Source organism: Festucalex cinctus, chromosome 1 (genome assembly GCF_051991245.1).
Source record: "Festucalex cinctus isolate MCC-2025b chromosome 1, RoL_Fcin_1.0, whole genome shotgun sequence".
NCBI lineage: Eukaryota > Metazoa > Chordata > Actinopteri > Syngnathiformes > Syngnathidae > Festucalex > Festucalex cinctus.
Genome location: NC_135411.1, coordinates 39023511 through 39047535, shown reverse-complemented (window position 1 = coordinate 39047535; position 24025 = coordinate 39023511). Strand labels below are relative to the sequence as shown.

The 24025-nt window shown below is 37.7% G+C and overlaps 2 protein-coding genes across 3 annotated transcripts in view; both read left to right on the top strand.

The window, feature by feature from the left end:
* LOC144027405 (retinoic acid receptor alpha-B-like) overlaps nt 1-2655 on the top strand; it is a 28866-nt gene extending 26211 nt beyond the window's left edge. The window contains exon 9 of the mRNA XM_077534893.1: nt 862-2655. Within this exon, the coding sequence (XP_077391019.1) occupies nt 862-1097 (236 nt within the window). The 3' untranslated portion in view covers nt 1098-2655. The remainder of the gene's footprint in view (nt 1-861) is intronic.
* Nucleotides 2656-4511: 1856 nt separating this feature from the next.
* The window catches only part of tanc2a (tetratricopeptide repeat, ankyrin repeat and coiled-coil containing 2a), a 57282-nt gene continuing 37768 nt past the window's right edge, over nt 4512-24025 (top strand). The window contains exon 1 of one of the 2 annotated variants that reach the window (XM_077534877.1): nt 4512-4824. The gene's annotated coding sequence lies outside the window, so the exon portion shown is untranslated. Of the gene's footprint in view, nt 4839-24025 lie in introns of both variants that reach the window. The other variant, XM_077534867.1, reaches the window with a different exon arrangement.

The window sequence follows — 24025 nt, the reverse complement described above, 5'->3', positions numbered from 1 at the left end:
GTATGGCATATATGGACATGGGTCAGCCCTTGTTCGTATCTGTGAATGTTCGTAAGTCAGATATTCGTAACTAGAGGACTACCTCTTCTACACATTTACTTATTTGCTGCCTTTTTTTTTCTTGTTTGTTTCTCTTTTTTTTGGGGGGGGGGGGGGGGGCACAGCATGAAAAGTATTTCTTTGGAGCCATCTTGGTGCCAAGGAACTATGTTGTAGTAGTGAGTTGAGTAGTTTAATTTAAACATAAATAGTGCTTTGCTATCATATTGTGGCAGCTATAGGAAATTATACATATTTTTGGGAGAGAATCAATTGTGACTTTTCAGTCTTTCCAGCAGGGCTTAGCCATTATTCATTCCTTCTGTTGCCCTCCATTTTTAAAAGCATGTATGCAGGCTGTGGGGGGCCTCCTTCTTCTTTTTCCCTCACCAACATCCATAAATCTCCTCTTTGGTCTTAATGTTGCTAACCTGAGGACCACTGTTGGCATTGTTGCTAGTTGCTGATTAGAAAAAACAAATTGCTAACACAGTATATATATACATTTTGTTTTTACTTCATCAAGACTGGGCCGTCCATTGTCCGGGTCTGCTCTGCAACATTGTCCAACTCAGTCCAGAGCTTCTCCTCATTTTCTAAGCTTCACACTGGTCACCCTATCACCCACACTCATCTCATTAACATTCTATTCATACTTCTCCTTCAGTCAGCCCTACTCTAGGAAGACAAGGGGCTTTATTAAACCAAGCTAAGAATATGGGTTTGCAAATCCACAAATAGCTTAAAATGACAAATGATGTTGTGGTCTCACAGCTGTTTGTTTCTTTTTTAAACAAGTTCTCCACTCTTGTTGACACCTAGGAGCAGAAAGAGTGATCACACTGAAAATGGAGATACCCGGCTCCATGCCTCCGCTCATCCAGGAAATGCTGGAAAATTCGGAGGGACTTGAGGGCCAAGGTGGCGGAAGAGTGAAGGGAAGAGACAGAGATGGCAGAGAAGAGGAGGAAACAACGCGCCAAAATTCTACTAACTCGTCCCCGATGTCAGTACGCTCTCCCAGCCGGAGCCCCCCAGCTAGATCCCCCTCCCCGTGAACTTCCACTCCGTGTACTTCTCTGCATTGCACGGCATCACTACTTGGCAGTATGTGGCACTGTCACAGCACCATCCATGCAACAAGACTGATGTGGATCAACTGTACATTTCATCAATGGAGTCTGAATGTCTGAACCGATAAACTTCAGTGGTGACGCGTAGAGATGTCAATATTAAACTGCGTTGAATTATGGAATAAGTGACACTTTTTGCCTGCCTAAATTATGCCGTTAGAACTACAGTATTGTCACGTTGTCAAGATAATGATGATTTGATGCATTTAAAGTCAAATATTTCACTTTTAAACAGTCTTTTTGTAAAGATCGTATAGATTACCTTTTTTTTTTCTTGTTTCTGGATAAAAACAATAGTTTTATTTAGCTGCACCTGTCAGACCTCTCTGTCAGAGGACATTGTCAGATATGAACAGATTTGATGAAGGATTATGGGGTAACCCTCTTATGCATTTTTCTCTCGTGAAAAGCCATGCGTGTTATGCAAAATCAGTGTGCGTATTTGTATGTAAATGATGCTGTGACAGACTGACAAAACATATTTTCTTAAATTTACTTGTGTCTGTGTATATACATGATATATTTTATCTCCCCAAAGCGGCTGACACTGTCAGGAGTTCTTCCTTCATCCCCATCAATATTTCCCCTCAACCTTCCTGTATCCCTCACCCCCTAACACACATCAGGGAAGAAAAAAACAACAACTTGTGAATCAATTTTACAGCCTCACTAAAATGAATACTGCAGCTGAAAGCAAATATAGTTCATAGCATTTGTGATAAAAGACATTTGGGGTTGTTTTAATGCAGCAAACAACTCGTATTTAAAAATGGTCAACCTGTAGTTGGGCACTTTAATCAACTGTGATATCATGAATGCATGTCAAGCATATCTGAATATGTCTACTTGTGCCACTGTGTACCACTCTGTACCAGTTCACACTGCCACTGTCTCACTTTGTATGCATTGCTACTGCCGGGTACAAATCTTTTTACAATTCCAGTGTTTTCCTTATTAAAGGGGACCTATTATTTGTGTTTACAGCTCTTTGTTATCTGCTGGAGTAGTAGCGCATGATTTACTGTTTGGAAAAATGTTTTTTCATTACATTGGCTTTCTGTCTTCCTCTCTTTTTAGCTTCTGCCTCTTTAAGCACCCAACCTGACCCCCCCACCCCCCTTAAAAGCACACTCTCCTCTGATAGGCTGCTTTATGGAAGGCTGCCAAGGGGCACAATCCCTGTATTAATGGGTGAGCTGTGCCTAGAGTAAATGACCATATAAAGAGTTGACTGATTAAATTCACCTTGACATGAAATTGGAAGGAAAAATATTTTTCAGAGCACCATGATGTCTGGGCTTTTTACTTTGACCTCAGATGAAACTTTGGTTGTTTTCAATATGGACATGAATCATGGTAAAATTATACAGTCTAACCATAATAATTGTAATAATAGGTTCCCTTTAATGTGTGCTGTATAAACTCAAAGGACCGAAGATGAAACAAAACACAGGGAGTCAATAAAAGATGATTTTCTCCTTAACATGCTGTGTATGTGGTCAGCTATTATACATTTGTTATATTACACCATTTTGAAATATAACATTACAAATTTTAAAATCTTTAATCTGCCACCCCACATGATTTGTTTCGTATGTGCTCTTGCCTGCAGTACAAAATAAAATACAGATCTGAACAAGCTTATACAGTACGCAACACAATGAGCACAGTGAATACAATTAGGTCCAGAAGTACAGTATTTGGGTCAATGTGATTTTGCCTTTAAGCATCACCTCAATGGATTAGAAATCAAAGTATCAAAATGGGATTAACTGGGTACATTTTCAATTTTTGGAGTTTTTACATAAATATATTTGCACTTCTGTGTAGAGATCAGGACGGGAAACCTATAGGGGGCAAGTGAATTGAAAATTCCGAAATGACATCACAAGTCGAAATGGCGGTCTTATGATGCTTTCGATGAGGGATTGAAGTCGGATTTATCCCATTTGACGTGTACAGTTCTGCTCTCAAAGCTCAAATGTATACAAAGATGGCTGAAGACTGAAGTACTGTCAATAAAATGGCCAGATATCCCTGCATCTAATTGAACAAAATGGTGCTACAACGCTTGGTTGGGATCTTGATGTGCTATGTAGATGATATACAGTATAGTCACTAAAAGCCCAGGGAAAAAAATGACAGACCCAATCTGTGGAGTTCAAACTAATAATGAGAAGCTGCAGGGAGACTACCAAGCATAAATAGTGCACAGCAGGACAAAAGCAAGGGGAACGTGAGAGGAATGTGACAGGTGTGGGAAAAAGAGTGGTGTTACGTCATACAGTACAAGTGATTCATTTGAGCTAACTCATTTTAGAGACGATGCTTGCCTTGCAATTAATGAAACTGGTAAGACAACTTCTACTGTCTTGCCATTTCAAAGCAATCCTCTTCAAATCTCAGTTAACGTGACTGAGTGGTCTTGCCTGAACAAATATTTGATGGTTGCTTGCGTTGTGACCATTCGACCCAGTTTACTTTTCAGCTGTATCAACACAATTTGAAATGTGCACATTTAGTTTGGATGAAGATTATGAAGATTATTATTATTTTTTTAAACCTGGATGAATATGAATAAAAGAGAACACAATGTCATGCATAACTCACTTTGTTTATGATTTATGCTTACCGGGAAGTATGACTCCATGATGAGCCTGCCATGATACTCATCAGCAAGGCACTTAACTCCCCCAAGGTTACTTCATTGTGTCTCTAATGTTGTGTGTGCAGTGCTGTAAATGTGGAGTCACATTTCATGCAAAAGGCTACATTTAAAGTAAATGTTGAATAACAGTTGAATAGTAGTAATATAATAGTATTAACCCCCCAGTGTTTTTTACAGTCTCCCCCAGCATTAAATCTAACTAAATATTTAACGTTTTCTGGGTTTAATATCTTGTTCAAGCCATTCCATATGAAATACTTTTAACCGCTGCACAAAAAAATAAAAAAAAGTGTGCAGCGCACAAAAAAATAAATAAAAAATCAATGATTAATGATCAATTTATGACCTTCCTCTGGTGTTAGGGTTTGATTGTTTTACATCTATGACCTAGCTTACAAGTGTTTTCAGACAAACATTAACTCTTGATTATGACTTTACTACTGCGTTGGCGTGTCGTCGAATGGCGCGTTAACTTACATTTGCTTTACGTCGCCACCGTCGTAACTCGAGGGCCCCTTGTACGAAAACGAATCAGTCGCTATGCCCTACTTTGACCACAAGGGGTTGACAGTTGCTGCTTGACACTTCACTTCAGGCCACCGAATTTGTTGTTGGAACAACTGTAGTGTAGTGGGCCGTATTGGCCACACCTCTCTCATGAATAATTCACCGCCCCCCCTCGACCGGAGGAGACGAGTGCCAGAGAGGCGACCCAGACGTCAAGCCGTACCCTTTGCCGGTATAGGGAGACATTCGGGCTCGCACTATCGCCACTCCTTTATTGACAAGGACATGAAAATCCCCGGCCATGACCGGGGCGTGGGAGTCTTGCTCGGGCACAACGGCTACGCGTGCTTCTACTGGTTTATTTACAGGGGAGCACACAGCGAGGGCTTGATATCGCCCCGACCGTGACCGACCTATTATCTGCCGTTAATGACGCCATTTGTACCTCCGCTCAGTTGAAGACAAATTCGAACGCAGGTGACTCAGTCGCGGTAGGTTTAATATTATCTTTATTTTCCTAATTGTGTGTGTATATGCGTGTGCGAGGTGTGTATTGCCTCACATCCTTTTCCAGTACAGTAGTGCCATCAAATCAACAATCCCACTATGGATATGCTTGGCACTGTTAGTCATAACTCATAATTGTTGCTATTATTGCCGTATTGTTACATACGTTTTTGCAAGAAATGAAAATACATGAATACATTATCCACTGTTAATACAGAATTAATTTGGTGTTTTATGATCTGTGTCATACAGTTGACACAGTTTCTCACTTGTGAATGAAAAACAGCACATCATTTTTGAATAGTTACAGTTACTATTGAGGACAATAGCCATTTCTAAATTAATGGTTTGGAACTGGATTCTAATTGTGTATTTGTGAGAGAGCACTAAGGTTGTGACTTTTCCTATTTGAGACAGCTGGTGGTTACCAGTTGTTTTGACAGGAAACAAATCCTTTGTGGAAAAAATGACAGGATTATCTGACACATTACAACATAACTCATCCTCTTCATCTATATCACAATTGTGATTGTGTGTTTGTTTATGTTGTTTATCAAGCCGTTCATCAATCTACCTGGTCACCCATCAATAAATTTACTGTAGTGTATATATATTCATCTTTCCATTCAACTAACAGCCATCACCAACCATCCATTTTTCTGTCCATCCAAACCCACATCATCCACCCATCCTTCCATCATAACCATCTACAGCGGAACTGCCAAACTTAGATGCTGGACAAAAATACCTGTACCTGGTGAATTCTGCTACCCCCTTCTTTTAGAAAGCAATATTTCAAAAAGCCAAAGCAAAATAACTCGTTCTTTTATGCTTGCTTAAATGAAGTTGTCACAAAACGCATGGTTGAGTGAGGAGGCAAAAGGTGGCTTCAATTAAAGCACATAGGCAAGACTGGTGAGCAACAGTAATTTTTCTAAAGAACAAAAAAAGGCAAACATGGGGTGGGGTGTAATCCAATTAGTAAATTTAAAAAAGTATAAAAGGCACAGTTCAGAGAAACAAAGACAGTGAAACTTACAACAAAGGAAAACATAACATAACTCGGATTGCGTAACACATGAAAGCGACAATGCTAAAGAAACCGGGGACCTAATTCATCAAAGAGTGTGTAGCACAACGACAATTTAGAGGGTGTGTAAGTATTAAAAAAAACAAAAAACTAAAACAAAAACAAAAAAAACTAAAAAAAATAACTATAATTCTCTCTTAAACGGGTGAACATGGTCCAATTGACCCTATATAGTAGCAGCAATCCCTTTAAGTAATCAACAATCATGGCAAAGAGAATCTCTGAAAACAATTGACATATTTATCCGACAAGTGGAAACAAATAAATCGCAGTGAATATTAACCATCAATGGAGCGCCATGTAGTGGGCCGCAAAGTCATTTCAGTTTTGTAACTCTGGGCCGCAACAGCCGCAGGCAGCTTTCAAATGAGGGTTTGTACACATGTAGCAGGGTACTTAAAAAAACGAATCCCCCCCCCCTCCCCCCGCCCGCCATGGAGGAAAAAAAAATCTGTGAACACTACGTCTAACCGTGCTGAATTTCCGCAGTATTTGTTGACAAATACTACGAGAATCCATCTTGTACCGCTCCCGCTGATCCGTTTGCATCCGACCTTTTTTAAGTCGGACCAATCAGGTGTTGTTTAGGGCGGGACATGCAGCTGTGACGAAACCAGGAAGTGGAGATGCCGAGAAAACAAACAAACCCAACATAGGCGAATGGACGCTACAATTAATTCTGTTCTTGCAGAATTATTTACCGTTTCCTTGTTGAATGTTGAACAGCAAGAGGCATTTTGTACATTTTTATCTGGTAAAGCTGTTCGTGGTTTTTGTTTTTTCCTTAAGACGAGACAGAAGACGACATTTTCGTCCATTGCCGTGATTGGTCAAAACAAACATGCACAAGATGCCACATCGTCCAATCAGCTTGAAGTATTGTACAGAATGTCCCGCCTTTCCTGAGCAAATCACTTTGGAGCAGTCCCAGATTGATCATGTGAAGAACTCCCTTGAGTGAAGCACAATTATCAATCTGGTTACACTGCCTCGTTTGTTTAAAAATAAATAAATACATAAATAAACAATGCACATAAACTCACACAAAAACGGAGAAGTTGATTGGGCATCTTATTGGGTGACAGTATTCACATTTCACACATATATAAATGTCATTGAGGACTACATTGTATCATGTTATTTGATAATGATTTTATAAACCATAACTAGATTTAATTTCATTATTAAATACAAAACATAATAAGTCAACATAAATCATAATTTTTGAATGGGCCCCGTGCCACTTTTTACAGAAGTTGGGCCCCAAGGTAAAAAAGGTTAAGAACCCCCGCTCTATGGAACAAAAAAAAACAAAAACAAAAAACAAATAATGAGTATTATTAACTCTTTGACAGCCAAAAACGTTTAATAACGATTAGTAAAAATCATGATGTATGCCACCATAAACGTTAAATTATGTCAACTACGTTTTATTTATTTATTTATTTATTTGTTTGTTTGTTTGTTTATTTATTTATTTATTTTTTAATCAGTGGACAGTGCAACGGCTAAGTGCAGCACTGCCTGGTCAATGGGATGTGGAATCAAAAACTCCCACTAACAATGGCCAGCAGATGGCAGCATTGTATTTCTTTTGCATTCAATTACAATGAAATCTGATGAAATAGAACGTTTTCAAGGATGTCACTAAACAAAAAATATGAGCGTCACTGTTGTGGAAAAAATGTATCTTTCAATCTTTCAATGTATCGTCCAATTTTTTGCTCAGTGTCACTCAAATGACCTATTTTCAAATGGTGATTACTAAAGAACGGAATAAGGTAGAAACATACCTTTTTTTTCTAATGAAAGAATGGAATGCGATCTTTCATGTGGTATGCACCTTGTATATGGAGTAAACGCACACAATATTCTGTGTGCGTTGAAAGATGAGTTAAAATATGGAAAATCGGCTGGCACTGTGGGGGTTGTTTTTTTTTTTATAACGTGTGGCAGTAAAAGAGTTAATAATAATGATGATGATTATGTTGATGATAATAATAATAATAATAATAATAATAATAATAATAATAATAATAATAATAATAATAATAATGTAAAAAACAAAAAGATTTGACATCCAACTCAATGCCAAAATAAAATAAAATATAAGTTGGCGCAGGTCAGCCCTCATCTTCCAATTTCTCTTTCACGAGCATCCTAAAACTCATCCAAACTGGCGCTGTATGGCACTCCTTGTTGCCTTTCTCTTTGTGCCTTGTTTCTTCTGGCATGATGGCCAAATGTGGAGAATGGGTGCAGATATCTCACTGACGACAGTGCTTGTGAATGCTACGCACGAATAGGTTGACATTTACTGTATTGGAAACATGGTCACGTGGTCTCTAGCATTGGCGACTAGAAAACTTGGACACTTACGAACGTTTACAAATGCTTACAACTATTTTGCAAACACTTGCCACTGTTAGTGAAACAATGGATTCTCAATGGAACAAGTTCAAAATTTCCTTGTGACAGTAAAACTCTTCGCAAACCCGGACAAAAGCCAAAATTCGCTACGTTCACAATTATTTGCCTCTCAGTGATTTAGAGGCTTTAGTTTGCTTCCTTTTTTTTTTAGCCTCTGTTAATATCCAATGAGAGAAGAGGGCTTGATAAAACCAACAGTATACTGTACGACGACGGCAAGCTAATATCATGCCTTTGATGGGAAAGTTGCCCCTGCCTCTATGGCCACCATGTAGAATCGTCTATTAGCCTGTCTAGTATTTTACAATATATCTGTGAAAACAGTGGCACAGCCCTCAAGTATGTGTAACAGTCTCTTATCTATTGATTGTGCCAGTAAATTACAGCGGCCAATTCTGGAGCAGATTTTGACAACTGCTGTCCAAAGGTGCATTTTGGACACTATTTTCTATTTTACGTTAAATCTGAAATCCGGTAATCCTGTGTCTGAGGTTCCACTGTATACAAACAAACTAACGAGTCAATGTTGATGGGCATCGCACCATGCTGCCGCCCATCCAAGCCATATTACACACAAATCTGAAAAAAATCACTCACATCAATAACAATTTCTCACGCTCCATAGTAAATTCCATTTTCACTTTTAGCTACGTTGAATTTTGCATCACATGATGTTGCTGACAGATTGCACTGGTGAGAGGAAATAACACCTATACATTATGTCTTGAGAGGGCGTGCATGCGAGAAAGCATCTACTGTCCATGTCAGGAGTTGAGCCGACAATCAATGCTTTTTTTTCAAGCATATGCGAGTAATAATTACATCTGGTCGCGTTTGTGCAAGCTCTGGATTGGCCTGCAAATAGTTCAGGGTGGACCCCGCCTACTGCCGAAGCCAGCTGGGATAGGCTCCAGCACCCCCAAGACCCTTGTGAGGAATAAGCACTTCAGAGGTTGGATGGATATCAGTAGTCATATTTAAAATTTGCTGAAATACATTGGAGTAAATCAATCAAAACATACAGACATGCTGTTGTAGGTGCCTGTTTATTTCAATTAAGGAATTGATGCTGCAAGAAAGCCTTCAGTCGATCAATGTTAAGAGGCCAGAATTGATGGATTATGAAGGCAGGCTAAATGTTAAGATATGGTTCTCCCAGGTGAGGCCTCATTATAAGAGTTGGCCTCTTTCAGTTGAGTTGAAAGTAATGCTACTGAACAATCTGAAAATAAAGCATTCATACTTGCTATGCGCTGCTGTTATTTGAAAACGTTTGTTTTGCCTTCTTCTTCAACAAACTGGTTGTCAACAAGTGTTTGTTGCAAGCAAACTTCGCATTCACAATCAAATATTTTGGAAATACAACACGAGTAAAGTTCTTGTCAATCTTCATACGAAACCAAGACAACTATTCATCAGCATGCATGTTACTGTACCGCCCTACAAAAATGGGTGTCATCAAATCATATGGAGCTGTCAAAATTAATCCAGTAATCGATTATCAAGTAATTGTTTAGAGCCATTTTTTTATTCAAAATTGTCCAAATTCTCTGATTTCAGCATATCAACAGTAATTGTTCACTGATTTCTGTTGTCCTTCATGAAAGACAACTGATTTGCAAAGATCTGTTTTTACTTTTGAAAACAATGACCAATAACATATTACAACATCAAACCCTCCTTTTTAAGCATGAAATAAACAACAATCGCTGGTTAATAAACAGTAATTAAGACAAAATGTTTTTTTAATACACTTTCATGCAAAATTGAAATGAAACCGATTAGTCCATTAATTGATTGAATGATCGATAGATTAATCAATTCTAAAAATGTTCGATAGCAATAAAACCATGTGCTGGTTTAATGACTTGAGAAAGTTGGTAGCAGTAGAAAAGTTAGTGTTGAGCCCTGTGTGTAGTACAGTGTACATTACGTATTAACAATTTTGTCAATATTCCCATCTTTCTGCTAGCAAAGAAACAGATGAAATTCATAAGCCATTTCAGAATCAGTGTACCTATTATGTTAAATGTAAGAATCGATTTCTCCCAGCCCCACAGCCAACTGTAAGGACATGCATGTGTGCTACTGTATTTGCAAGCTCTTCCAGCACAATTTGGACGAGGAGATGTTGTTCAACATATTTTGTCCCCTCCCTCCCCCACTGACTTCTGTTCCTCAACAGCGGCAGCGCAGATGGATGTAATCCCACGCTAATCTGGCTAACCTTGTAGTCTGTAGTCTGGGTTTAATGTGACTCTGATTAAAATCCCTCCCACCATGGCAGTCATTAGTTAATTAGATTACTAGCGTGTGCTAATTAAAGGGACAAGGTATCGCTCTTGAAGTCTTTGTAATTTAATGATGATTTTATTCAGATTTATTCTGTTTGGCCAATTCAGACCTGCTTTGAGTCAGATGCGTTTTGTATTCTATTTGCAGTTTCCTTGATATTAATGAAAGTAAAACATAATGTAAGCAACGTCTGTTCATTAGTTAAAACGACGATGTAGTAGCAATGATTTAGTGCTCAGGTATGCTTTTCCAGATGGAAAGAGAGAGTAGAGTGCAGGTTGCTTGACTCTCGTCCTTGATGGTCTTTACAGCTTTCCATTTTGTCGGGGTTAAGGTCCCATGACATGCTTGTGTGTGCCGTGCATTTTGAAGACGTCCTTCGACATGTTTACAGCCCTAAACAGGCCGGTTGGCAGCCATGAGGATTTGCAGCACATCTGCAAAGATTGAACATGCTCATAAATGAAAAGACACATAACCATATGCGTTCCTCTTGAATCCATAGTTTATGTTTGTGTCATTTGTGTTAAGGTGGGTTACTGGATTTGTTCTGAAAATCTGGTATGGAACGAGGCCTGTGGAACATTTTGGGATTTTATCATATCCATGTAAATGATTAGTTAATTTGCCAGGTACTACGGATAACAATTTTCTATCCCAACTTCTTATCTTTAATCACTTCTCAGTGCTTCTTATTATAGCCCACAGCTTAGCTCAGCGGTGTCGGTAATTTCATTTCCGTGATGCATAAACCATGTCAAATGTCTATACCATTTTCTGTATGTGCCAAATGAAGATAAATTGTGAGTTGAAAGACACACAACTGATGTAACCCAGAATTTAATATCCTTAGCATGTCATCTTCATCATATATCTTTGTACCATTTTATCAATACAGTTTTGTGATTTGTAACGAGTAATACATCTCTGTGTTTTTTATGGACCACCCCCTCATTTGAATAACATTTCCTTCCGCATTTCATGCTGACATTGTCTTCAGCCTATAATATTTAAATATGAGGTATGAGTAAATATGAGTATTTTGACATTTAATGATAATTATTTACAAATTTTTGCATTTATTTTCACATTTATTTTGTATTTATTTTAAATTTCTTGTTTTTTATTTATTTTTTTTTTTTTTACTTTTATTTATTTATGTATATATATTTTTGCTTTTATTTCCATTTAACTATTTTTATTTATTTTTTAAATAATATATTTCATATTAATTTTTTATTTTAACTTTTATTAATTTATTTTTATTTTTACAGCTTTGGCCTTTTATAGTCATTTTTATCATGTTAACTGGGACTCGATTAAATGGTGGATTTAAAATTCAGTATATATTGAAACCATGATCACTTTTCTCTTTTCTTTTAAATGGAAATTACACCTTTTTTTCTCAGTAACCTCCTGATCAATTCAATATCCTCAGCAACTAATTGACCAGTGGCTTACGGCCATACTGCCCTGAGAACTCCCGATTTCGGAAGCTAAGCAGGGTTGGGCCTGGTTAGTACTTGGATGGGAGCAAGGGGTTAGCACGTCCGCCTCCCAGTTCTGAGGACTCTGGTTTGAGTCCAGGCTCCGGCCTTCCTGGGTGGAGTTAGCATGTTCTCCCTGTGCCTGTGTGGGTCTTCTCCGGGTACTCCGGTCTCCTCCCACATTCCATCGTGTTAAGGCGGAGAAACATTAGTTATGAACAGAACATTTGTACTATAGCTAATAAGTATTCTAGGCTGAAAATAAGATGACGGTTAGCGATTAGCCCGTTAGCACACGTACGAACGGCTGAGCACGCTAACGGCTGACGTCAGCCATGACGTCAAGCTCAAGGTCCAAAGTAAATTCATATCAGCAATGTTATTTGCTTGTATTTGCACTCTTTTCCATCGCTGAGTTCTGAGATCTACACATCAATAGGGCTCAAAATTACTATTTATTTTTGTAATCCATGGTTTTTAATTGTTGAATAGATTTCATTATGTACATAAAAGTGAATTTGAATGCTAAACAGAGAGAATGAATATACTTTCTGACCCTTTTTAACAAAAAATATTTACCTTTTCATAATTACCCTAATCAGAAATACTCACGTTATGATTTTTACACTTTTACACTCACCATTAAAGTAAAAAGACCAAAAGAGTTCAGACCATGATATGAATGTTACACTATAACAAAGCCCTCAGTCACTTGAAGCAGTTAAGTCTAGAGCAAAATGGTATGGCGTATGGTGAAGATATTTATTACATTTATTTACATAGTACATGTACATTAGTACAAAATGTAAGACATTTTTGTTAGACTATTACACATAATTGCAATATTTAAACATGGCCCCCAAGTAGTACTGTACGTCTTGCCTTAACTTGAACCATTTTAAAAGTACCTCTCTCACACAACCTCTCGTGTGCTCTTACATTATTCGAGTAATAGCTTTTAATATTTTGATGACGTTATGCCATTTTCAGTCATGTTTGGAAATGTTACTGTACATTGTTCATTAAAAGCTGAATGTGAATTAATTCGCAAATTAAATTGAAATCGCAATATTTTCCCCCCCAAAAAAATTGCAATTAATTTTTCCCCCCTAAAATCATTCAGCCCTACTTGTGACCAACTTCTTTGCTAATATACAGCATGCATTGATTAGAGTGCCCACGTGGTAAAGGTGCGTGCACCTGAAGGAGCCATGCAAGAAGTGCAAGAAATCATGATGCACAACCGGTTTATATCTTTATGTTGTCTTTAATTGTTGTTACTGTACATTTAACTCTAAAGTATTAAAAACATTAAAACAATTTTGGTTATATTACTTGTATTATGAGTAAGGATGTAACGATATCCAAACATCACGATATAATATCACGATATGAAGGTCACAATATGATAATTATCATGATATTTTGGGGGGCTTTGGCGATATATAAAAAACATCACAATATTGTAAAAAAAAAAAAAAAAAAAAAAAAAAAAAAAAGAGCTCATACTAAAAAAATAATAATATTGTGCTTTTGTACATAACAACAATGCATATAAACCACCTACAATCTCTAATAATAATATTGAGGCACTGACTTGCTAATGCAAGCACACATTGATCGCTTCACAAGCAAATTAGGTTCCCCTTCATCTGACAATTAGCATAGATTTTAAACACAGAAGGCCAAAACATCCCTAATGAAAATTAAATTGCACTAATAAACTAGCCACTAGAGGGTGCTAGAACTGCACAAATGGAAATCAACCTGCGTTCCTTTTAAATATTGTGAACATGACGACGACGATGACGATATTGTGGCAGTTTTAAACTCATTCTCTCCCAGCCATTTTCACAGAAGCAATCCAGTTCGCTCCCAGCTGTTTGACTGGATTTTGACTGATTTTGCAAGGCCCACAGAATATTGTGTTCAATTGCTATAAAAGCAAAAGAAAGATTAAAGTCTCTTCTTTCATCAGGAAAAAAAAAAGTATGTTTTTATTTGTTTCCGTTTTGCAGCAATTAGCATTAGAAGAGAGCTAAATTTAATCAGTTTTCACAAATCTATTTAAAATTCTAAGTAATTTAGCTTTTTTTCTAGATGGCCCTGGTTGATCTCCTTTGCTCTGCTGCCACCTGCTGGCCAGTTATGTAATAACTACCATTTTTCAATCGTTCTTTGCAGTTGAGAGGCTGCATCTAAGCCTTCTGTATGCTTTAGCATTAAACAAAACAAAAAAACTTATAAGTCTCTGGGATACTTAAAACATAAAAAAAAAAAAAAAAACGTATTTACACGTTATTGGGAGCAAATGAGTTAATATCACAATATCACGATATTGCCTTTATCGTTACATCTCTAATTATGAGTGGCTAGAACAGATTAATGGCACTTCTATTTATTTGAATGGTGAAAGCCGATTTGAAATATGAGTATTTTAAGTTGCAAAGACGGCCACTGAAAGAATTCAACTTGAAATCCTAGGCACCAATGTTGTGTTGTTTTTGGAGATCCCGTTTCTGCCAGAGCTCTGTTTGAGCAGTCTGGAGGATATGACTGGCATGCGCATTTTTTGGCCTATGCAGCACTTATTATTCAGCCCTTTGAATTATGCTTTATGACAAGTCAAATGGCAAACATGACATGAGCAGAAAAGGCTCCAAGCAATTCTGTTGACTTAGTGGCTCCGTCTGCCAGATAGGCTAGCTAAATGTGTTTTGTTGTCTACGCAATTTATAAACTGCTCACTGCTCAACTAAGCTAAAAAACATAAAAGGACTGCCACTGTGATAAACGCACGTGGAAAAAGCATCCTTGCTTAAGGTAATTCAAAAACTTAGCAAGTGAAGAACATACAGTACAGAGGCAGAATTACTAGGAGTGCTTAAGAGGTGCATCTCTTGACAGCAACTTTGAAATGTACAATTCATTTCCTTGTATCAGTTTTATTGTACTCAGCACATGTATCCAAACGTGATGGCGAGTTTAAGGGTCCATGACTGACAGGGGCACTACAGTATTTTCAGTTTTCACAAAGTGAAATGTTTTTTCACAGGGTCCCAAATATTTGTTGGTGTGGCTTTATTACTTGTGGCACCTCTAAGTTGCAATAAATTCACTTATAAATGCAATGGGTTAAGTTTCACCCTTGTCATTTTTGTGTGTTTGATACCTGAACCCTGAGTGGGGATTATCCAACTTAATCCACCTCTTGCCACCACTATCACACCATAATCATTGAAGAAAACATTATTTTGATCATACAAAAACAAATTGCAACAGCATGTAACTGTGCCATAGCCATCATTTGGAGCAATTGAGATGGAATTTATTTCATCATACATAGAGGCTTATTGTCAAGCGCAGTGATTTGCTGTCTCACAAGTCTTATGCACATTATGACATTTTGCGGGATTTTGACCTTGAGTAGGGTATTTTTCATAAAATTTGGAGTTCATTTCAAAATTACTGTATAGGACCTTTTAAAAGCTGCGATTGGCTGGCAACCAGTCCAGGGTGTACCCCGCCTACTGCCCAAAGCCAGCTGAGATAGGCTCCAGCACCCCCCGCGACCCTTGTGAGGAATAAGCGGTCAAGAAAATGGATGGATGGATGGATGGATGGATGGATGGATGGACCTTTTAAAGGCATTTTTGATATTTTAATTTTTTATCACTGACAATGATTGAGAGGCATTGAACATTTACTGCAAACAAATAGAAGTGGTTTGTCACAAAGTGGCCAAATATCTGTGGTGGAACTTGGAAGCTTACACTAATATGTATAGCAACAGGGGATATTGAAAATAGTGTAGTTGAGCTGTGAATGTCTCACATGTACAAGATGAGCAGTAGGTGGTGCTCAATGTCCGGTCAGATGGAACTGCAGAACTCCGTTTTCCTTCAGCTTTGGGGCTTTAGTTTCCACTTTGCAAGAGTGTGTCAATGAAAAACGTAGTCAGTCTTTCAGTTATTGCGTACAAGCCAGCTCTGTTACGAGGGAAGGCTCTCCTGTTGCTCCTGGTATTTTCCATTGTGTGTTTCCTGTTGTGATTGCTTGAATGTGGGGGGAACCCCTTGAGGACAGTCCCGAGTGTTGTTGTTTACACTTCAGCCGTAGTTGTGAGTGATGTCATGCCCTTATGGGCTCTCAAAATAAATTTGCTCAGTACACAAATGGAAAGAACATTCAAATGTGTTTTTGTCTGTTTTGTTTTACATGCATCAACAACAAACGTGCTCATGTTACGTTGTGCATGTCCACATGATTGCAATGTTTTTATTTATTTGTCTTTTTTGCTGAAATACTACTGTGTATCATTGAAATGGAAAATGCATTTGAAGTGTTCTGATTGCTTGCATATAATTGCATTTGCAGCTTATGTCAGACGGTCGCATTAAATCATTGTTCGGCAGTAATTGGGTCGTCCATCTGTGCTGTCAAAGAAAGTGGGACCCTAATGTAACACTGTATAAGAAGCTACAATATACAGAGGGACACATCTTCTTATTAGATTGTGGACAATTAATCTATTATATTTAGAGCTGATCAATTAATATAATTCAAATCTACATCACACTACAGTAGAACGCAATTCAATTCAAATCGCAAAGGCTTCAATTTGGGAATTAAAAAAAATGCTTCATTTTGGTATGTGTATGTACATTTTATAAATGTATTCATATAATTTCTAGATAAATTCAGTGCTTAAAAACAGCAGTCCACATGTTTTCATCTTTGTATTTTTTTATTTTATTTTTTTACACAAATCAACCACAAACGTGTTCATGTTGTTTTGTTTTTTTTGCATAGTGTTCATACATACCATGTTTTCATTTCTTTATTTTATTTTTGATGAAATTCTACCACACTGTGTTTGTATTATTGAAACACTAAATGCACATTAATAGGTGTTATGATTATTTTCATATAATTACATTTGCAGCTTTTGTCAGATGGTAGCACAAAATCGTCAGTAGTCAAGTCACCTTTATTTATATAGCACCTTATCATGCAAATGCAATTCAAAGTGCATCACCAAATAAATAAATTTAAAAAAAAGCCTACACACACATCTAGCCAACTACCCACTCCCTCCTCGTTACCACCCACCCAACAACTGGACACAACCCAACAACCCCACACGTAAGTAGAATTACAACATAAAAACAGGAGTAACAAAATAATATTACGTGCTGCATTTACAAGGCATTGTTTAATGAAACAAGAAAAGTTGAAGTGATAACTCCACATCATTAGTGCTGTAATCTGATTTATGACATACTGATTTATGTTTAGCCTTGTTTGGAAGAATTTGTTTGGAAGAAGTTGTCATAAACACAAGAATGAATGATGATGCTTCATTTGCTTTTATTTTCGCGAAAACCTAAAATGTGTTAATGTGGTAATACAGATTGATTGATTACTTTTGTTTGTTTAAAAAAATATATATAAGGGAAGAAAAGCTTGAATAAATAATCATATAGATTATTTTTCAGAATCATTCCGCCCAAATCATATTTGATCATTTTACCTTGTTAAAAAAAATAAAAAAAATAAAAATTCTTAGGCCAACCCTAGCTTTATTATTTTTCACAGCTGTCATTTTGATATGCATCGTAAAGGATGTTGCAAAATCGTCATCAGATGAAACTTGATTAATGTATGGGACAAGGTGCAACATATTCATATTATGGTGTGGATGGATGACATACGATTGATTAGAGGAACTTGCTTTCACCGTTTCAGTTACTTTGGCATTAATGGTACCATCCACTCCCCACAATCATAATGGCACTGTCCATCTGTTCAGCATCCTCCATTAACCAGGAAGTAGCTTGCTAACAAATAAACAGATGGACAAACAAACACTTGGACAAAGCTAATGAAAGCAGCATATAATATTTTTGTAAAGTACTGTACTATTGATCAATAAAGGGCTGTTAGAGTAGCCATATAGATGGAAAAAAAGATGAAATGTATTCAAGTCTTGTTTTTTTGCATCATCATTAGCATATAGAGTCAAAACAGAGGGTGGGGGAGTCAGCCAAAGCTGCCCGAGCCCACCCTTTCTATCGCTAACAAGGATATAGGAGGTCACATCGAGAAGTAACTGACGACAGATGGTGTGCGTGAGCGTGTGTGTGTGTCTGTGTGTGCGCGCGTGCGTCTCCATGCTTGCGCATGTGCGCTTCACATGAATGAGCTTGACTCCATGCCAGCACTGAGTCATGTTTGCTTGCCACAGACCGCCGCGAGTGACTCAGGAATAAGACATGAAATCAGTTTCTGTATTTCCCGCATCGCTCGTTAACTACCAGAGCCCCAGCAGGACATGACCGGAGGGGGCAGGGATGCTTGCTTGCTTTTTATCAAGATGAATGTGCAGTCACTGCTCATGGTACAGACTCAGGAAGTTGAGAACAGCCTCGTGACGTCTCTGTAGTACCATTGGCTTAAAACCTCCTCAATGGGGTAATGCAGTGGTAACTTGGAAGAAAAAAAAGAAAGAAAAAAAAGAAAGAAATAGTTCTGGCTCCGCCCACGTACCGACGCCAGTAAATTCTTTAAGATATAGGGTTCCACCAATGTGTTGTTCTCTTTCTTAAAGTGTATCAGTTTTGGTCGTTAAGTTGTAAAAATGTCACATTCAGCCAGACTAAAAAGTGTCTTGCTCTTTTTTACAACAATTTCCATTCAATGTATTCAGAAAGCATTTTCTTTCCAGTGCCTTTTATTATTATGCATATGTATGTGGGGGTGGATGCAGCTTTGATTTTTAGACTCAGGCCTATCTTTTCATGTCTTCTTGTCGTCAAGGATTAGCACACTAACACATTACACACACGCTATGATAAAATAGCTACCGCATGTTATATCGCAGAAATAAGATGACAACTAGTCACTGCAATTAGGATTTTGGGGGACAGCTCTTAGACAGGGATTATGTTTATTCCTCGACTCGCCATGCAGATAGTGGTTGTGTTTTATAGGATTTGGACCTGAGATGCATAGCGGCTTTATTCCAGCGCCCTACAGGTTGCAATTATCATTGTCCTTCTTCCTGCTTTTGGGAATTATGGAGCTATGAACTGCACAGGAACTGTATTTACTTGGAATGGTGTCTAATGCAATATGAAAGTGCCCGTGTTAAAACAAAAATACAAGTCATGTTCATTTGCGCTATTTAGGTATCGTTTTGGTGTTTAAGAGAAAACGCAAATCAGCAGGTCCATGTTCCTCAGCAGACTTTGTCACCGATCCTCAATCTTTCCAGAATTCAGTCCAACGTCATATTTATAATAGCTTCCCTCACTGATTCTAATTTTTGACCTTATATTTGGTGCCCAAAACAAACAAAGGATACAAATCAGTTGCGACTGCAAATGGACATTGAAAAAACACATGGCAGTTTAAATGTATGCTAAGACCATCCATCCATCCATTTTCTTGACCGCTTATTCCTCACAAGGGTCGCGGGGGATGCTGGAGCCTATCTCAGCTGGCTCTGGGCAGTAGGCGGGGTACACCCTGAACTGGTTGCCAGCCAATCGCAGGGCACACAGAGACGAACAACCATCCACACTCACAAGCACACCTAGGGACAATTCGGAGCGCTCAATTAACCTGCCAAGCATGTCTTTGGAATGTGGGAGGAGACCGGAGTACCCGGAGAAGACCCACATGGGCACGGGGAGAACATGCAAACTCCACCCAGGAAGGCCGGAGCCTGGACTCGAACTCGAGTCCTCAGTACTGGGAGGCGGACGTGCTAACCACTCATGCTAAGACTATCATTATAGTAATAGACAACAATAGATTGGATTGGAATATCAGGCTTTAGAACTTTAGAACTGCTGTAATATGTAAACAGTATGCTATCAATTGATTATTTGACCATGTATACAGATGTATACCTATGCTAAATTCATGTTTTCCATATAGATTCAATTAATTTTATGGATTTTGACAATCTAATAGTTTCATACGAAAATATGTGGACTCAAATATGAAGAGTGAACACAAATTCAAGACAACAAAGTAACAATCAACTTGTAGGGTGAAACAGAACGAGAACAATGAACAAACTCAGATTGAAAAGAGATTATAAGAGATTAAACAAAATCAAGATAATAAGACAAATTTGTTGTATAATGCGAAGGACCAATTATACCAACAGTCCAGATGGGACTGTGACAGGTTGTGCATTGTAGTGCAGGACTGTATGTTAATGAAAGTTGCTGGTGGGGTGTAAATCTAAGGGGCCCATAAAGCACTGTAAGCAAACTTTTGGTCTGCAGCAGATGGATACAGAACCAAAAGAATAAGTAAGCAGATGGGTCTAAATATCCCTAACAACTGTTCAAGTGGGAAGGACCCAGTTGACCCAACTCGATCAAGCCAACATTATGTTTACAGAACCTCAAACAACTATAATCTTAGAGCATTAGCTAACTAAATAAATAATTTGATGTAGTGTAATGTGCCATAATAGCACAGATTTACCCAGAACAGGTTCATTGTGAATAAAATGGAAGTATATTGTAACCAGATTATTTGTAAAGGATAACAATGTTTTCTTAATCAACAATCATGGGTAGCGTAGTGAAAGTGTGGTTACCACGTCTGTGGCACAGTCTTGAGGTTCAGGGTTAAAATCTTCCTATGGGGTGTTTGCATGTTCTCCTTGTGCTTGTGTGGGGGTTTTGTGCGGGAATCTCCCCCCTACATAACAGGTCAATCAAAGTGGCAATTTGAATGTGAATGTCTTTTTGTTTACTGTATATGTGACCTGCAGTTGACTGGTGACCAGGTCATGGTGTTCCGTTCCGTACCTCACCCCGTCAGCTGGGGTAGTCCCCCGACCCTAATGAGAACAAGCACAATAGAAAATGTATGGATGGATGCAGATTAATGACAGATCGGTGCTGGATAGCAAGGATGCAGTTCAAACTTTTGGACAATGGAGGCTGACATGGACAATTGATGATAGTCACATTTGCATGAGATAGAACCCGCCGCCCATCCTCAGTGATTTCAACCTAGCAACTGTGACAACTGAAAAGTGGAGTGGGTATTATTTATGCTTTGTTTATTTTGACAGACTGTCAGAGACATGTTATTAAGAGAACACTCTAAAAAATGATTCATGGGGCTAGTAAGTAAAGCTTAAAATGGTTTTGCTATGCTGGGCATACAAAAATAAGTTTGTTCCATCAACACATTGTAATCAATTGATGACTTATTTTAATAAATTCAAATTAAAACAAAGAAAGCACTCTTAACTCAAAAAGAATCTAAATCTGAACAGACGTTATTGCCTTGACTTGACTTAAGTGTATTAAGTTAGGAACTTAGGACACCTTCAAAATTTCAGAACCTTCCTTTCAAAGCTAAGTACAAGATGGACGTGCCTGGACAGCAGTACAAGCATTCAATTAAAAGTGGAATGTAAAAAAATATAACAATAACAATGAGAGGAGTACTTTAAACACAAACATAGTGAGTGGAAGAGTGGTGTTTGATAGAAGAGAATTTTAAATGACAAAAGAAGATGATATACAATCATTAGATATTTATTTCAATATCTGCGGACAACAGCATATGATAATCTGTAATTTGCAGCTGATTATAAACACAATTCTTAGTTAAAGTTGCTGAACACAGAAAATTCCATTTCGAATTGCTACTCCCACCTGTTGATGAAATATGAAACTGCACACAACCTTCTTCACGTGCAAAATGCGATTATGATGGTATATCCGCAGGCAGGAAATTCGAACCTGAATCCAATCCAGTCTGAAAACGACTGGCTAGAGGCTTGTACGAGTACCCATTGTGAACAGTTAAGGTGTTAATCTGCTAATTAGAAGATGTTTCAGTCATAAATTTTCAAATAAAAAGACTATTGTAAAGATGTGATGAGGCAAATTGTTACAGAGAGCAGCTTTAAGGGGCTAAAAAAAAAAAAAAAAAACTCACATTGATTGACAAACATTGATTCAATAAAAGGAGTGAATGAAAACAAGGAAATGAATGAACTACCAGAAAATGAATATCTAACATTACAATAAAAATGGAATCGTACTTCTTACTATTTGCATTGTGCTACTTGTTATGATGGAGATTCCAGCATCAACCTCTTTTGCTGCAGTGTTTTAAACATGTTTTGTGTGCGCAAGAAACAATTCATTTCTATGGAAACCATGGGCATGAGCGCAATTCAAAACATAACATCGCTTAATCTTTAAATGCATGAGACTCCTATGTATCAAGTATTAATAATGCATCCATCGATTGTCAATAAATCTATACAGTATTACTACCTGTTATTAAATATATAACATATTAATACATATGCATAAATATAGTATCACATAGTTGAAAAATTGTTTTATAATGGTTTTTATATTAATATTAAAAGCTTGGTATAAAGTAGTAACCCCCAAAAAATCCCATTTGCGGCCTCAATCATTAAATTAGTAAGTAAGGCTAAAAATCAAGGGTTTCCTAAAGAAATAAGTGACATGTACCGTACACAAGTTGGTGTATTCTGTGGGAGAAGGAGAGAGGTAGCTTGCTATAGAAGGCATTGGTCTACTCTCCATGATGCCTCAATATACGTTTGTGACAGACATCAGTCTGACCAGTATGATTGTCAAATTGTTAAGTCTTTTTGAGGCAGTTGTACAGTTTGATGTTTTTTATTTTTTTGGCCACTTTATTGAATTTTCAATGTGCAGTTATATGTTCAATTCAATTCGTTACCATGTGATGGCATGGATCAGTGGTAGAATACATGTCTCCCACTGCAGAGTTTTTGGGTTCCATCCCGGGCACTTGTGACCGTGTCCTTAACCAAGATACCGACAGTTCCTGATTGTATGTCATCATTAGTTGAATGATTTGAGTAGAATTGAAGAACAAGTGACTAAATGGAGTCGTTTTTCATAATTACATTAATTAAGCTTGTAGAGTACAAAACCAATTATGCTCTTTGTACTAAACTTTAGTAACCTATTAAATAGGGTTTGCCTCACTAGAGAAGTTTTGTCGCATTTACTCAATGGCTAAGTTAGAACAATTTCAAAAGATACAAATTATTGATTTAATTTACTAAGTTACTATTAGTAAATAGTAAATTAAATTAATAAATAGCACAATTTTATACAGTGTGTAATTAAATGGAGTATTATCAGTATCACTCAATGAAAATTAAAGCAGCTATCTGGAAGATTTAAAATTTCAAATCGCTACTGCCACCTGTGGCCGAAAACACACTGCACGCTCGTACACGCTGCGCGCACTCGTACGTGCACGACTTCAATACTGAAGACTGGGCTCTTCATATCCAATGAAACTATGTTTTCAGAGGTAAGAAGTTTTATAATGTTATACAAAGCTGGCCACTTCACGGAATGAGACTCTCGATCCCCACTAAACAATTGATGTCCACGGGACGTGCAGATCATATTGCTTTAGTCGGTCGAAGTCCAGTCCTGTGCTGTACTCCAAAACGATGTGCAAATTACATCAATTAATTGGACCTCATTCCGATGTTAATATGCAGTTACATATTGTAGTCACCCCGCTCGACGGACGTCAACCTGATTCTAGTCATTATTAGTGCATGTCGCCCCCAGGCTAGCGTCATTGTGCGTTAGCCGAAAGGTGGGCTGTCATTTATGGAAATTGACGATTGTGAAAAACATATAGACCCATTCACTACTTAGTGTGATATGGCCGTGAATGTTATCGCCATTCAGTAGTACCGTTCACATTCCGTTAGCATAATGTAGCTACAATAGGCTGTTTTCACGGAGGAAAATAAGGCGACATTTAGCCTGATTGAAACGCCGCGGAATGGAAC